Source organism: Schistosoma mansoni, chromosome 2, assembly GCF_000237925.1.
Source record: "Schistosoma mansoni strain Puerto Rico chromosome 2, complete genome".
Classification (NCBI taxonomy): domain Eukaryota; kingdom Metazoa; phylum Platyhelminthes; class Trematoda; order Strigeidida; family Schistosomatidae; genus Schistosoma; species Schistosoma mansoni.
Window position 1 is genome coordinate 103,946 of NC_031496.1, and position 12,476 is coordinate 116,421.

Here is a 12,476-nt window from a genome sequence, read left to right on the forward strand (position 1 = left end):
CTGAATGTTGATGGGTTCGATACCTAGTGCGGTTATGGTTGTACACCGTTGATGAGCTTCACAATAAAACAAAACGGCTCTCCGGTGTATCTGGTTCTCAATGATACTCTAGCTCAGATTGGTTCGTATTCTGAACAACTATCGAATGACTGACTAATGGCATGAGTCTAGAAGACAGATATAATCTGTGTTGGTGAATTTTATTGTATAAATAGCACCTAAGTCAATGTAAAATGAATCACGTTTTAGACTCATGACATACAAGAGGGGGTTTTGCATCTTTTAAACACAGATTTTACTATATTTATAAGTCAGGGTTTATGTGTAATAGCCAGAGGACAATGGCTTATTTTATTGTCTTATATGAACTGATCAACAAAAACAATGTACACCGACAAGCTAACAAACCTAATTCGCAATGCTATATGATTAAACTAGGAAACAAAACCATAAAATTAAATTAGAATCGGTACAAATTAGTGTTTAAGTAAGGCTATGCTTTGAAGTATGTACATATATATTATTCTGTCTAATGAATACCAGATATTCATGGAGCTTTATTGACATGGACAAATAAATAGTGGTATTTATTTATTTTATTTATTTAAACACATAAATATTAGTATAAAGGGGCACCAGATTGGGTGCTCCGACTGAAGCATGCAGTTTTCTTAAGGGGCCATACCAAGAGCTTTTGACCTAAAGATCTGATCCACAAAGCAGTGGAGCATTGTGAGGAGATGTAGTCAAATGGTAGCCAGTCACCAACGATTAATTCATACTCCATTTGTTCCCATAGGATACTGGAGCCAATGTGGATAATTAGTTTAAAATGACGGTTTTCCAACACCTCTACGTTGACTTTCCGTGTCCACCAACTCGGTTAAAGTGCCAGACATTCGCTTTTCGTCCTCTCGATTTCGTAAACAACAGTAATGCTGTGAGAAGGCAATGAGGAGGACTTCCCTGTCAGAGGCTATATATGTGTGGCTATGTAAGAGCATTTGGAGAGGGAGAGTGGACTCTCCCCACTCTCGGCCGTACCACGGCATTAGGGGGCTTTGAGTGATACGATCCACGTAGATGAGTATAGATGACATCATATGAAGAACAACTATGAAATCAATGTACCCGAATGGATAAATTCATCAGAATTCAGTCAAATATAATGAAATAAATAATTACAATTCGACTACTGTCATTTGATTGTTTTCCTATGATCCAACTAAATTCAATATATACCATACATGTATTGACTTTTTAAAGGTCAACAAAAATTTGACCTAAACTAACATTAATTATCCATTCCAATTATCTATAATTAATAATAACCAGGTTAACAACAACAGAATGGTTTATTAATTATGAAAACATAGTACATTACGAATATCCTCATTATTACCACCAACATACGAATACTATATATATTAAACCTAAAACTAAACGTAGTGTGCAGTTGAAATGACCAACTATAAAATCGACTTGATGTATAAATATTAGTTATCGACATCTTTAAAGGATTTCTTGCATTCACTAACTATAATATATTAGTACTATGGTGTAGTCTACATATATCCACATCAGTAGTATATGGTGATGGTCAGGCATGGAACGTGTTTTGGCAGAACATCGACAAGGAACGAACAGGAATGAAGCACAATTGGTAGGAAAGTGCATGAACGACGAAATCAGAGAAGATGGATTGATATTTACAGAAGGAACAGTGAAGATTGAGACAATTGATTGTTAATTTGCAAATTAACTGTTCATTGTATGGTTATCAGAATTAAGTGAGATAGTCTGTAATTAGTGCTTAAATAAATTCGATTGTCCTCAACTAGTGTTTTGTTCACTACAGTACTACTGAAACCCAGTAATGTGTATTCAAAGGTAGTAAAGACAATTTAATTGGTATCACCACTTTGAGATATCAAGTCAAATGGTCTGAAAAAGCATTACGAATTCCATCCTAGTGGTATTCACTTCGTATACTGATTTTCAATTCTGGGACAGAGAGATGATCAGTTTATAATATGCCACTAGAATGTGAAAGATAATTATGTAGGACTGATATCTTTCAGTTCACGAAGACTCAACAGTTGAAGTCCTAGAGATGACACGCTTCATTTCTTGATTATATTTTCTTTTCTTTCCTTATTACTTTTAAATATTACCAATCTATTTGTGCAATGTGGGTTTTTTACTATTGCCCAGTTGTAATGGAAAATATAATTAATCAGTGATCTATCGGTTAAGTGCTCGATCAACGAGATTGATAGGTCCTGGGTTCGAATCTCGCGTGGCGAGTTCGTGGATGCGCACTGCTGGGAGTCCCACAATAGGACTAAACGGCCGTCCAATGCTTTCAAGTTTTCAGTGGTGGTCTAGGTTCAATTGACTTATGATTTCAACTATATATTATTAATAAACTTAAAAAAATAAAACCATCTTACAATTGTCTTTTTTCATAATTCACATATCAATGGAAAGATGGACAGTTACCAGTAATGTGTAAAGCAAAATAATCCAATTCAGACATATGAAATAGCTGTCATCAATAGCATTGGATGACTGTTCCTCTCGAAATAATCGGAGTTGAAACTCTACTAATGGACATCAACCCAGTGGTTACAATAGTCAAGTACTTCCCCAGAAAACTGAATGTCATAGTTTCGACCATTGTCAGAATCAGGAGTGAGCACTACTTAAAAGTTTCATACTAGGATAAAACAGTTATCTATTGCTCTTTGATTTTTGATGGTATTCCAAACGAGGCCAATCTTACTTACTTACTGACGCCTGTTACCCTTCAATGGAGCATAGGCCGTCGACCAGAATTCTCCAACTCAACAAGATCAACAAAACATATTGAGAATAATTATAAATGTTATATATAATTAAAATACTTTAGACAGATGTTGTATTTTAGAAGGGTTTTTTGTGGATATTTCAATATTTTCATAGTTGAAATCATGAGTCAATTGAAGCTAAACCACTATGGAAAACCTGGAAGCACTGGACGGTCATTTCGTCCTATTATGGGACTCCTCAGCAGTGCGCATCCACGATCTCGCACCCGCTTCAACTGACTCATGATTTCAACTATGAAAAAAAGATGTTGTATTATATGATTTCGACACCGTCCCGGCAATCTTGACGACTAACAAAGCTAGCAAGTAATGAAACTAATCGGAATCAACAATACGCATAATTATGAACTACAGTATAGGATATTTTGTTCACACAATAACACTGGCTATAGATGTAATTTATTATACATGAATGACGGAATGGGTCAGACTAAAACTTTACTAAATAAACATAGTTTTATTGATATTTCACTAATGCAAACAATTCAGAAATCGAACAATGTATATGTATAAAAACTAATGTGTTAAAATTTATTGTTACATATAAATTGCAGTTTTAATACAGAATATATTACTAAGTCAAATGCCCTGATACGACCGAGAGTAGGGAGAGTCCGTTCTTCCTCACATGTTCAGTTTCTGATTCGATGATTGCTTATACTACCACTATGTTTAGTAGCATTCCAGAATTTTATGGATACCCAAAGCCATCTAAATTACTATAAATACCCTAGATTTTCTGTACAGAAACGAACATTTGCGGTAAAGTGTTTCCTTCCATATTTCACGCCTTTTCTGTCGTGTTCAAGTTTCTGTGTAGATTTAGTCTGTGGGTTATGAGAGAGCTTAGTAAACGGAATCTAGTGTTCCATTAGAAAACTTATCGCAAAACAATATGGATTGATTGAAGTTAGACATTAACATCATTGGATGCCGGCTCAGTGATCTAGAGGTTAAACATTCGTGCGCCAGACCGAAAAGTCCTGGGTTCGAGTCCCACATGCAGGATCGTCGATATGTTCTGCTGAGGAGTCCCATACTAAGACGAAACGACCAATCTGTGCTTCTAGGTTTTCCATGGTGGTTTAGATTACATCGATTCAAGAATTCAACCATTAAAATACAAAATAATGTAATGATGAAACAATCATTTTCTAGAACATATAAATTAACACATGAATACAAAGTAAAACTTATTATAAAAGAGGAATTCAGTGATACAATATGATCAAGTGATAGATGACCATGAGATCGAACTATCAATGTAAATTCTTGATTGATTGATTAAAAATTAATGACAAAATGATCATTAATGGATAAGTGAATAGTTTTTTTTATTTTATAAAAACGATATACTGTTAATACAAAAGACAACATAACTGTTATAAGTGACTGTAGGATATCAGTTTGTATGTCAATTTTTTTACTAAGCACTTAAAACTTGAGTCTATTTTCTGATATCAGTCAGTCAGCTACAACGTAGGATCAGGCACATATATGCTCGGCTCAGTGGTCTATTGTTTAAGTGTTCTGGCGTGAAACTACTAAGTCCTGGATTCGAATCTCACGAGGCAAGATCGTGGACATATATGCATTGGTTCAAGTTGGCCATACCTCGTTAGCACAAAAAGATATAATAATAATCATAGTAAGAAGAGTGAATGTGTGTAAAATAAGGAAATACAATTACTCTAAAAGTAACAGAACCTCAGATGAAAGTGTATAATAATATTAGTGTTCTTATTAATGAATGAACTACTGTTAGATAGAACATTCACTGTAAAACAATCGTCCTGCTTAGAAATATGAAGTTTATAAGTCTTGAATAATAGTAGCATCATTCAATACCATATGCTTCAATTAGCTAGTCATATACAACATAAAATCTGACACATGTGCATCGGTTGAAGTTCTTACATCATATTCAAGATAAATCCCAAAATAGTATAAAGAGTATTTGTAATAGCGAAAAAATATTATGTATAAGAAAAAAGAAAAAAACAGTACAAGAAGATTTCGGTGCTCATAAAGATAAGGAGTAAGTGCATTAGCATTGTTATGTCCTTATGCCCAAGTTATTATATCACGTGATAAGATCGTGAATTAGACACCGACTCATACGACTAGACTAATAACGCATAAACTAGTACAATCAGCCTAAAGTTTCAATTGGTCCTCCGAGATAGTAGCCTCTCTCATACTCCAGCCGGTTCGGACTAGAATACCAATATCAGCCTCCGCTATACGAATCATATATTTTAAACATACTAGGTTTATATACAAACAAACCAGATCATATCATACCAAAATGTGACTGTGATTGTGAGAGACTGTAACTAATAAATTGAGGAAAACTTAAGGATAACAAATCGTAGAATAGTAGTCAATAGGTCAAATGGAAGCTTATAATAAAAGAAATATGAATATCCATATAATGTAGTTACTTAATAGTTATACAATAAGAATATACGTATAATAACAATCCATAAATAGATCCTAGCGGTTAGTATTCACTTACTCTTCATCCGGATATAACACATCAATGAGAACGATTCTAAACCATATCAAATAAAGTCTCCAATGATTGATGACAATGATAACGAGGACTACAATCAGATAGTCTACACCTAGTATTATGCTTCCATTAAATTGTCAAAAACTTTATGAACCAGTCACACATCTTACATTGCCTTAATACTAGCTTCCTTTCAACCTACTATCATAACAGATAGTAAAGACTGACGATGTGGATGATGGTTGAGTATGCATTTAACAAAAGTTAATAACTTCTAAAAATTAAGTATAAAATGATGCAATTAGATAGTACTTTGGTATAATCCTAAAATTAATAAAAAATTATTATAATTATCTCTACTTTTTAACTAATATTAGATCATTTTATATAGTTCAAATCATGAATCAATCGAAGCTAGACCACTACGGAAAACCTGGAATCACTAGACGGCCGTTTAGTCCTATTGTGTGACTCCTCAGTAGTGTGCATTCACGATCCCGTATGCCGGCTAAGTGGTCTGTCGCTTAAATGCTCATGCGCGAGATTGATAGGTCCTAAGTTCGAATCTCGCGAGTGTACACTGCTGAGGAGTCCCACAATAGGACAAAATGGCCGTCCAGTTCTACCAGGTTTTCCATGGTGGTCTAGCTTCAATTGACTCATGATTTTAACTATATAAAATTACTAAAATCTCCACAAACCCCTGTTCTGATAATATTAGATAAATCAATATTTCACTTCGAAAATATATCTGATCACCATCTAGATTATATCAGATGATCAAATTAGCAAATCCTACCGAATATTGAATTGAAGGTATTCCGCCCCCATCACCAAAAAAGGACAACAAGAGTCCAAAAAGTTACAGATTCCGAAAAAAAAAACGAAAAAAAACTATCCACTTTATTTATTCACAGTTCATGTCAATATTAATTAAGATAAAAAAAATTTTACTTTAAAAATTATTATTTGATTAATTATTTATATGGGATAATTAATAAATAATTACAGAAATAAAAAAGGAGATAGACAAATAAACAGAAAAAAATTTAAAAAAAAAATTATGAACATTGATAGGGGGGCGGTTAAAAAATAAGAAACAAAATCTAGTCTAATGAAACAGTTAAATAACAGAGGGGGGTGGGTGGAAAGTTTAGCATAAATTGATTTCTTTCTTTCTCTTTTTTTTTCTTTAAAAATATATAGAAATAGCAACTAATTTATCAGAAAAATTCAATTTTATTTTTATTTTGAATAAAGAAAAACAAAATAAATTTTGTAACTGTAAAACTGATTAGATATAAATATACAACGTAGAACTTCGTAAGTACGTACGTACATTAGTTCGAGTTGCCATACCATATTAGCACAGATATGCAGTTGTCAATTCAAATCCCATAGTGAAAGAAGTAGTAAGAGTATCAGCAATAATCGGATATACATATATATATATATTGGCTTCACAGATATCTAAGAAAGAACTTTCATTGTAAATATCAATCATAAGTGATATTTTTTATTAGGGCTACCTACTTTCCACATTTTTCCTTAATATCTTTAGAGACATAACTATAGAAAATAACGTTCCCCTCTAATTTTTTAAGGATTCATCTCCTACCAGGAACACGTAGATGATCTAGTTTTGTTTTGCGTAAACCTTTAAAACATGGAAAGTCTTTTGATTGTCTTAAATGTCCCCCAAATTCCCTGGTACGGCCAAGAGCAGGGAGAGTGTGTTTTCCCTCTAAAAATGCTCTCATATGGCGACGCGTATTTAGCCTCCGACAGGGAAGTCCTACTCACTGACTTCTCGCCTCATTATTGTTGTTTACGAAATTGAGAGGACGAAAACCGAATGTCCGGCGATTTAACCGGGTTGGTGGACACGTAAATTCCTTGAAAAAGCTTGCACCAGATTGCTAAATGAAACGTTGGATTTACTAAAAATTCATTCGCTGAGATTTTACAAATATTATATTCCTAATTAATGTCTTGCATCAACTCGGCGCTCAAACACTGTGAAACTATTCGCTCTAATTTACGAGAAAGTTCTTATATATTTAACCTTGTCCAATATTACTGATCACATTCTTATCTTGATAATTTCTCGTTTAGTTGTGACGTAACAGTATGAACTGATGAATATATTTGTCAGAATATACATCTTTTGACTGACTGAAGTACTAAGGTGAACTAGCAGAATTTAATTTTTAAACCATTCAATCCCAAATCTATTAAATAATAATTCAACTAACTTTTGAATCCAATTCATCGGAACGAAGGAGAGAGAGAATGAACTAAATAATCAATATATAATCAAGTGGATTGATCTGACAAAAATGATTAATTAATATTCCCCTCTTTCAAAAACAAATCTATAGAAACTAACAAACTAGAAGTTGAAACAATCGTAACATACATAAATGAAGTTCATAAGAGATAGATAGATATATACATAACAAGATGAGAATATCTATATTTGATCATGAATAATTGATCATTGAATGGAGAAGTAAAAATGGAGTAATTAAACTAATTACACCACAGATATTTAAACTAGTAACAAATATAGCTGAGTACGAGTTAATGATAGCATTAATTAACCAAACTAAAGTTAGAGTGAAGGGAATCCCTCCCAAATATCCTGGTACGGCCGGGGGTGAGGAGAGTCCACTCGCCTTCTCCAAATGCATTCACATGGCTACGCGTGTACAGCTACTTCCAGAGAAGTCCTAGTCAATACGTTCTCGCGGCATTACTATTGTTTGCGTAATTGAGAGGACGAAAAGCGAATGTCCTGTGTTTTAACCGGGTTGGTGGACACGGCGAGTCCACCCAGAGGAGTTGGATAACTTTCTTTCTAAACAAATCATCCACATGGACTTCAGGATCCTGAAGGAACAAATGGAGTATGAACCTATTATTGGTCATCGGCTAATATGTGACTGCATCTCCTGATATTGCTCTACTGCCTTGTGGATTAGACTTTCACGTCAAATGCTCTGGGTGTGGTCCCTAAGAAAACTACTTGTTTCAGTTTCGACACCAGAACAGTAAAATAGCCTACACACAAATCAAGTGACTTGTGTGGTGCATATGTATTCGGTACCCTTTTGTACCAATAATTGTGTTCAAATAAATAAAAATAAATAAACAATAGAAGTGAGAATAAAACACCTAGATCAGGATCTCACTGCGGAATTTCCCTGGTCTGGGTAAATATGTCAGTTAAATATTGATATTTCATTGTAAAACAAAACCCAAATATATGCTTCAGTAATACGATAAATAAAAAAAACATTCACTACTAAAATAGTATTACTAAGCAACTTACTTCAGAATCAATAGGTAAAAATCGTGCTTCCAATGAATCTTGTATGATGGTATGCTCAGTAATTGCCAAATACTCTTGATGATTATAGTTTTCAGTATCTTTTTCATCTTGTTGTTTATCTACACTTTTTAAATCCTTATCTTCATTCAGAAACACTTCTTCAGCATCATCATCAACACCAAGAAAATCAGATTTATGTTCAACATTAGCAGCTGATATTAGAATATTAGCATCATCGTTCTCATTCAAATCGTCATCACCAACTGCTGCTTCCGCGCTAACTGATGAAGAAGTTGATGACGATGACGATGACGTTACAGAACCTCGTGAAGTAGGAGATGACGAATCGGAACTCGACAGAATAGTAGTTTGATGACTTCCTGAAGTCAGATCAGTAGATACCGGATCTAATAAATCTAGTTGACTTGATGAACATGAACTACGTGGTGATGTAGAAGCAGAAGAAATGCTAGACGAATTATTCGACGAGGATCGACGATGCTGCTGTTGTTGTAAATGTTGATGATTTTTATGTGAAACAGTAACTGTAGTCGACGATAAATCATAGTTGGTGGTTGTTTGAGTATGCAATAGTTGACTGACACCAGGAGAATATGATGATATAGTAGTTTTCTGTATAATATTTTCAGCATGTTTTGATGTAGAATTATTTAATTGATAATTTAATCCAGGAGGTTTAAGAGCTGGTGTAGCAGTTGGTGCTGATGCAACATAAGCAGGAAATGGTGTAGGCAATTCATCCATAATACGAATCTCTTCTAAAATTGATTTCGATGTAGATGGATGGTGATGATGATGTGAATTCGTTTTATCAATATTAAGTTTATTATTTAAAGCATTACCATCATTAATGATTGAATGTTCAATGAGAAATTGTTGAGGTCTAGCTGATTGTATACGTTCCATAGGGGTAATAATAGATGATTTTTGTACAATGACTTCAGCAATAGTTGTAGTTGGTTTCGATAAATTAATTGGTGAAGATTGATCAGATTTAATTTGTTGTGATTGCCATGGTGTATGCATTTTGATTAATGGTTCTGGACGATTTGATGGTGTTGAAGAAACAGGACGTTTTATGTCAGATGATGAAATAATAGTAGATGATGATGAGGATTGATTATCGACTGATGTTTGAGGTACCTATGAAAAATAAGTTTTGAAGATTAGTATTTAAAGAAAAAGAGGAGAAAAGAACATTCGACGAACCTTTTTTCTTTGCGAAGTAAGCAAATATAAGGAGTATTTAACATAATTTCTTCTTAAACAGAGATCCATAATTGTTGAATCTCGCGAGTGCGGGATCGTGGATGCGCACTGCTCCCGAGGAGTCCCATAATAGGACGAAACGGCCGTTCAGTGCTTCCAGGTTTTCCATGGTGGTCTAACTTCAATTGACTCATGATTTCAACTATGACAATTCAGTTACTGACAAATTTAGATTTTTTACCCGCCAAAAACAAACAAACAAACAAAGATAGCATGCCAATGATAATGTTAAAATGAATCAGTCAGATATAAAAGAGGATGGATAATGAAAATACAAGCCAAAATATTGGTAATAAGTAAAAGTTAGTATGCTATGCAATAACAAAAAGGAGGAAAATCCCAGTTTAACTGTAACACAAAGAATATCGATGATAAGCACAATTGTGGAATGAATTCAAGAGAATGTGCATATTTAGGGGGGGGGAACAATATGTATTACAGTTAACTCTTCTCTCTCTCTCTCTCATACACACACACACACACACCATATTCATATATATCCATCTTGGTGTATAACTAAATTAAATGTTCTCTTATACATAAACGACATGACAACAATAAGGAATTCGTCATCTAAACATCGAAAAAATAAAACGTACTAAGCCAAATGACAACAAGGTGAATAGATAGATGATAGCAAGAATTCTAACAAACAATTATTAAACAATGATAAACACTGAAGGATACAGTTTAAGTAATAATGATAATAACAAGATCATCACTAGCTGTTATTTCAAACTATTTTTGCTGATAAGCAAAAATGGATAGTGACTAGCAGTGGAATCCAGGACGCGCGTTTCGTCCTATATGGGACTCGTCAGCTGGATGTACCTGCATTTTTGCTGATATTTTGAAACGATAAGTTCCATTCCTTTTGGAATGTAGCCTAGCAGCGAGTTGCGATGAAACAAAGTATGTATATACAATAGGCAGGAAAGTTCTAAACAAAACTGAAACACAACACAATCAATAAGTCAAACTATTATTCAGTATAAACAGTTGGATGGGAACATGGGTGGTGACAATCGAAAATTACAGACTATCTTACTAAAATCTGATACCCATACAGTAGTAAACAGTTAATTTGCAAAATAACAATCTATTCTCTATCTTGACTGTTCCTTCTGTAAATATCAGTCCATCTTCTCTGATTTCATTGTTCATGCATTTTCATACCAATCGCGTTCCGTTTCGGTTCTTTCTTTATCAATTTTCTAATGAAATACATTCTATGCCTGACCATCACCATATACTACTTATTTGGATATAAGTAACCCACACTACAATAGGTGTTCTCTATCTAAATAAAAACAGTTGAATGACTGGTCGATAATGTTTCATACAACTTGAGAACCTTAAACTTGTAAGTGATGTCAGTATTGATCATGAAGGTAAATTTATAAGTTCAAATCTAGTTTTCATTATTTGGATTTGAACAGTTAGATAATACGACTTGGTCTTATATAAAATAGTATGATAGGAAACAGAATTATTGATAGTTTCTAATGGTTTACGTTCGAATACTGAATCATTCATTTGTCATTAGATGTAATTTTTTTAGCGACCTAATAAAACATTTGAACTATCACTTTTCCGAATATGTATTCATTGTTTTTAATTTCTCAGTTACAGATTTATTTGACTATCTATTCTCATTGACTACGTGTACTTACGAGTTGTCATGAAATGTTTTCACAACTAACAATTACTGAAAAACTGAAAAAGTACCATTAAAGTTGTACGGATATCTTATTCCTTATCTGCCCTTTTGAAAGAATGAGAAGTAGATATTATAGAATTCATACATTAACAAATATTCGACAATTAAAACAAATGTTATAGGTGAACACGGAAGGTCCGAATCAAAATACTTGGCAGTCAGTGTACGATCTTTAGTCCATGAACCGACCACGATAGTAAGAACAATATTTTAGTCATAAAGAAAAACCAAATATGTTGTATCTTGAGAAACTCGATGATATTGCTAAGGCTAAAGGTTTATAATTGATAGCAAGTATTATACTATTAGTCGGACCGATGACCTATTTCACAAATTCATACACTGACTAACGAATAAAAATAAAGACCTCAACGCTGATTGGTACTAGAGCCTTTTCTAACTCAGAGGCCAATAAATTGATGATAGAACACAGATTAGTTCTCTATTGTACCCATTCAATTATCACACAAAACTCATACAAGATAGTGGAAATTCCAGACCACAGAGAACACCAAATAAAAAAATTGTATTACAAACACAATCACAACATACGCAGAAGACTGTGGAGCAAACAATAGGTTCGCTGAAAGCTTATAATAACCGGAACATAGAAATGTAACAATGAATCTATCTACTAATTATAACATAAAGACATAAATAATAGTAATCCGAAAATAGCTCCGAAAGTTTTACCTTCTCCAATATTCGTCCTACTATAACAAAACACATATACAGACAGATGTGTTG

The 12,476-nt window shown here is 33.6% G+C and overlaps 1 protein-coding gene across 1 annotated transcript in view; it reads right to left on the minus strand.

The window, feature by feature from the left end:
* Smp_139790 (protein kinase) overlaps nt 1-12,476 on the minus strand; it is a gene marked incomplete at its 3' end in the record, with an annotated part of 100,084 nt that overhangs the window by 43,028 nt on the left and 44,580 nt on the right. Inside the window, exon 12 of the mRNA XM_018795236.1 lies at nt 8,720-9,883. Coding sequence (XP_018649569.1) covers nt 8,720-9,883 — 1,164 coding nt within the window. The remainder of the gene's footprint in view (nt 1-8,719; nt 9,884-12,476) is intronic.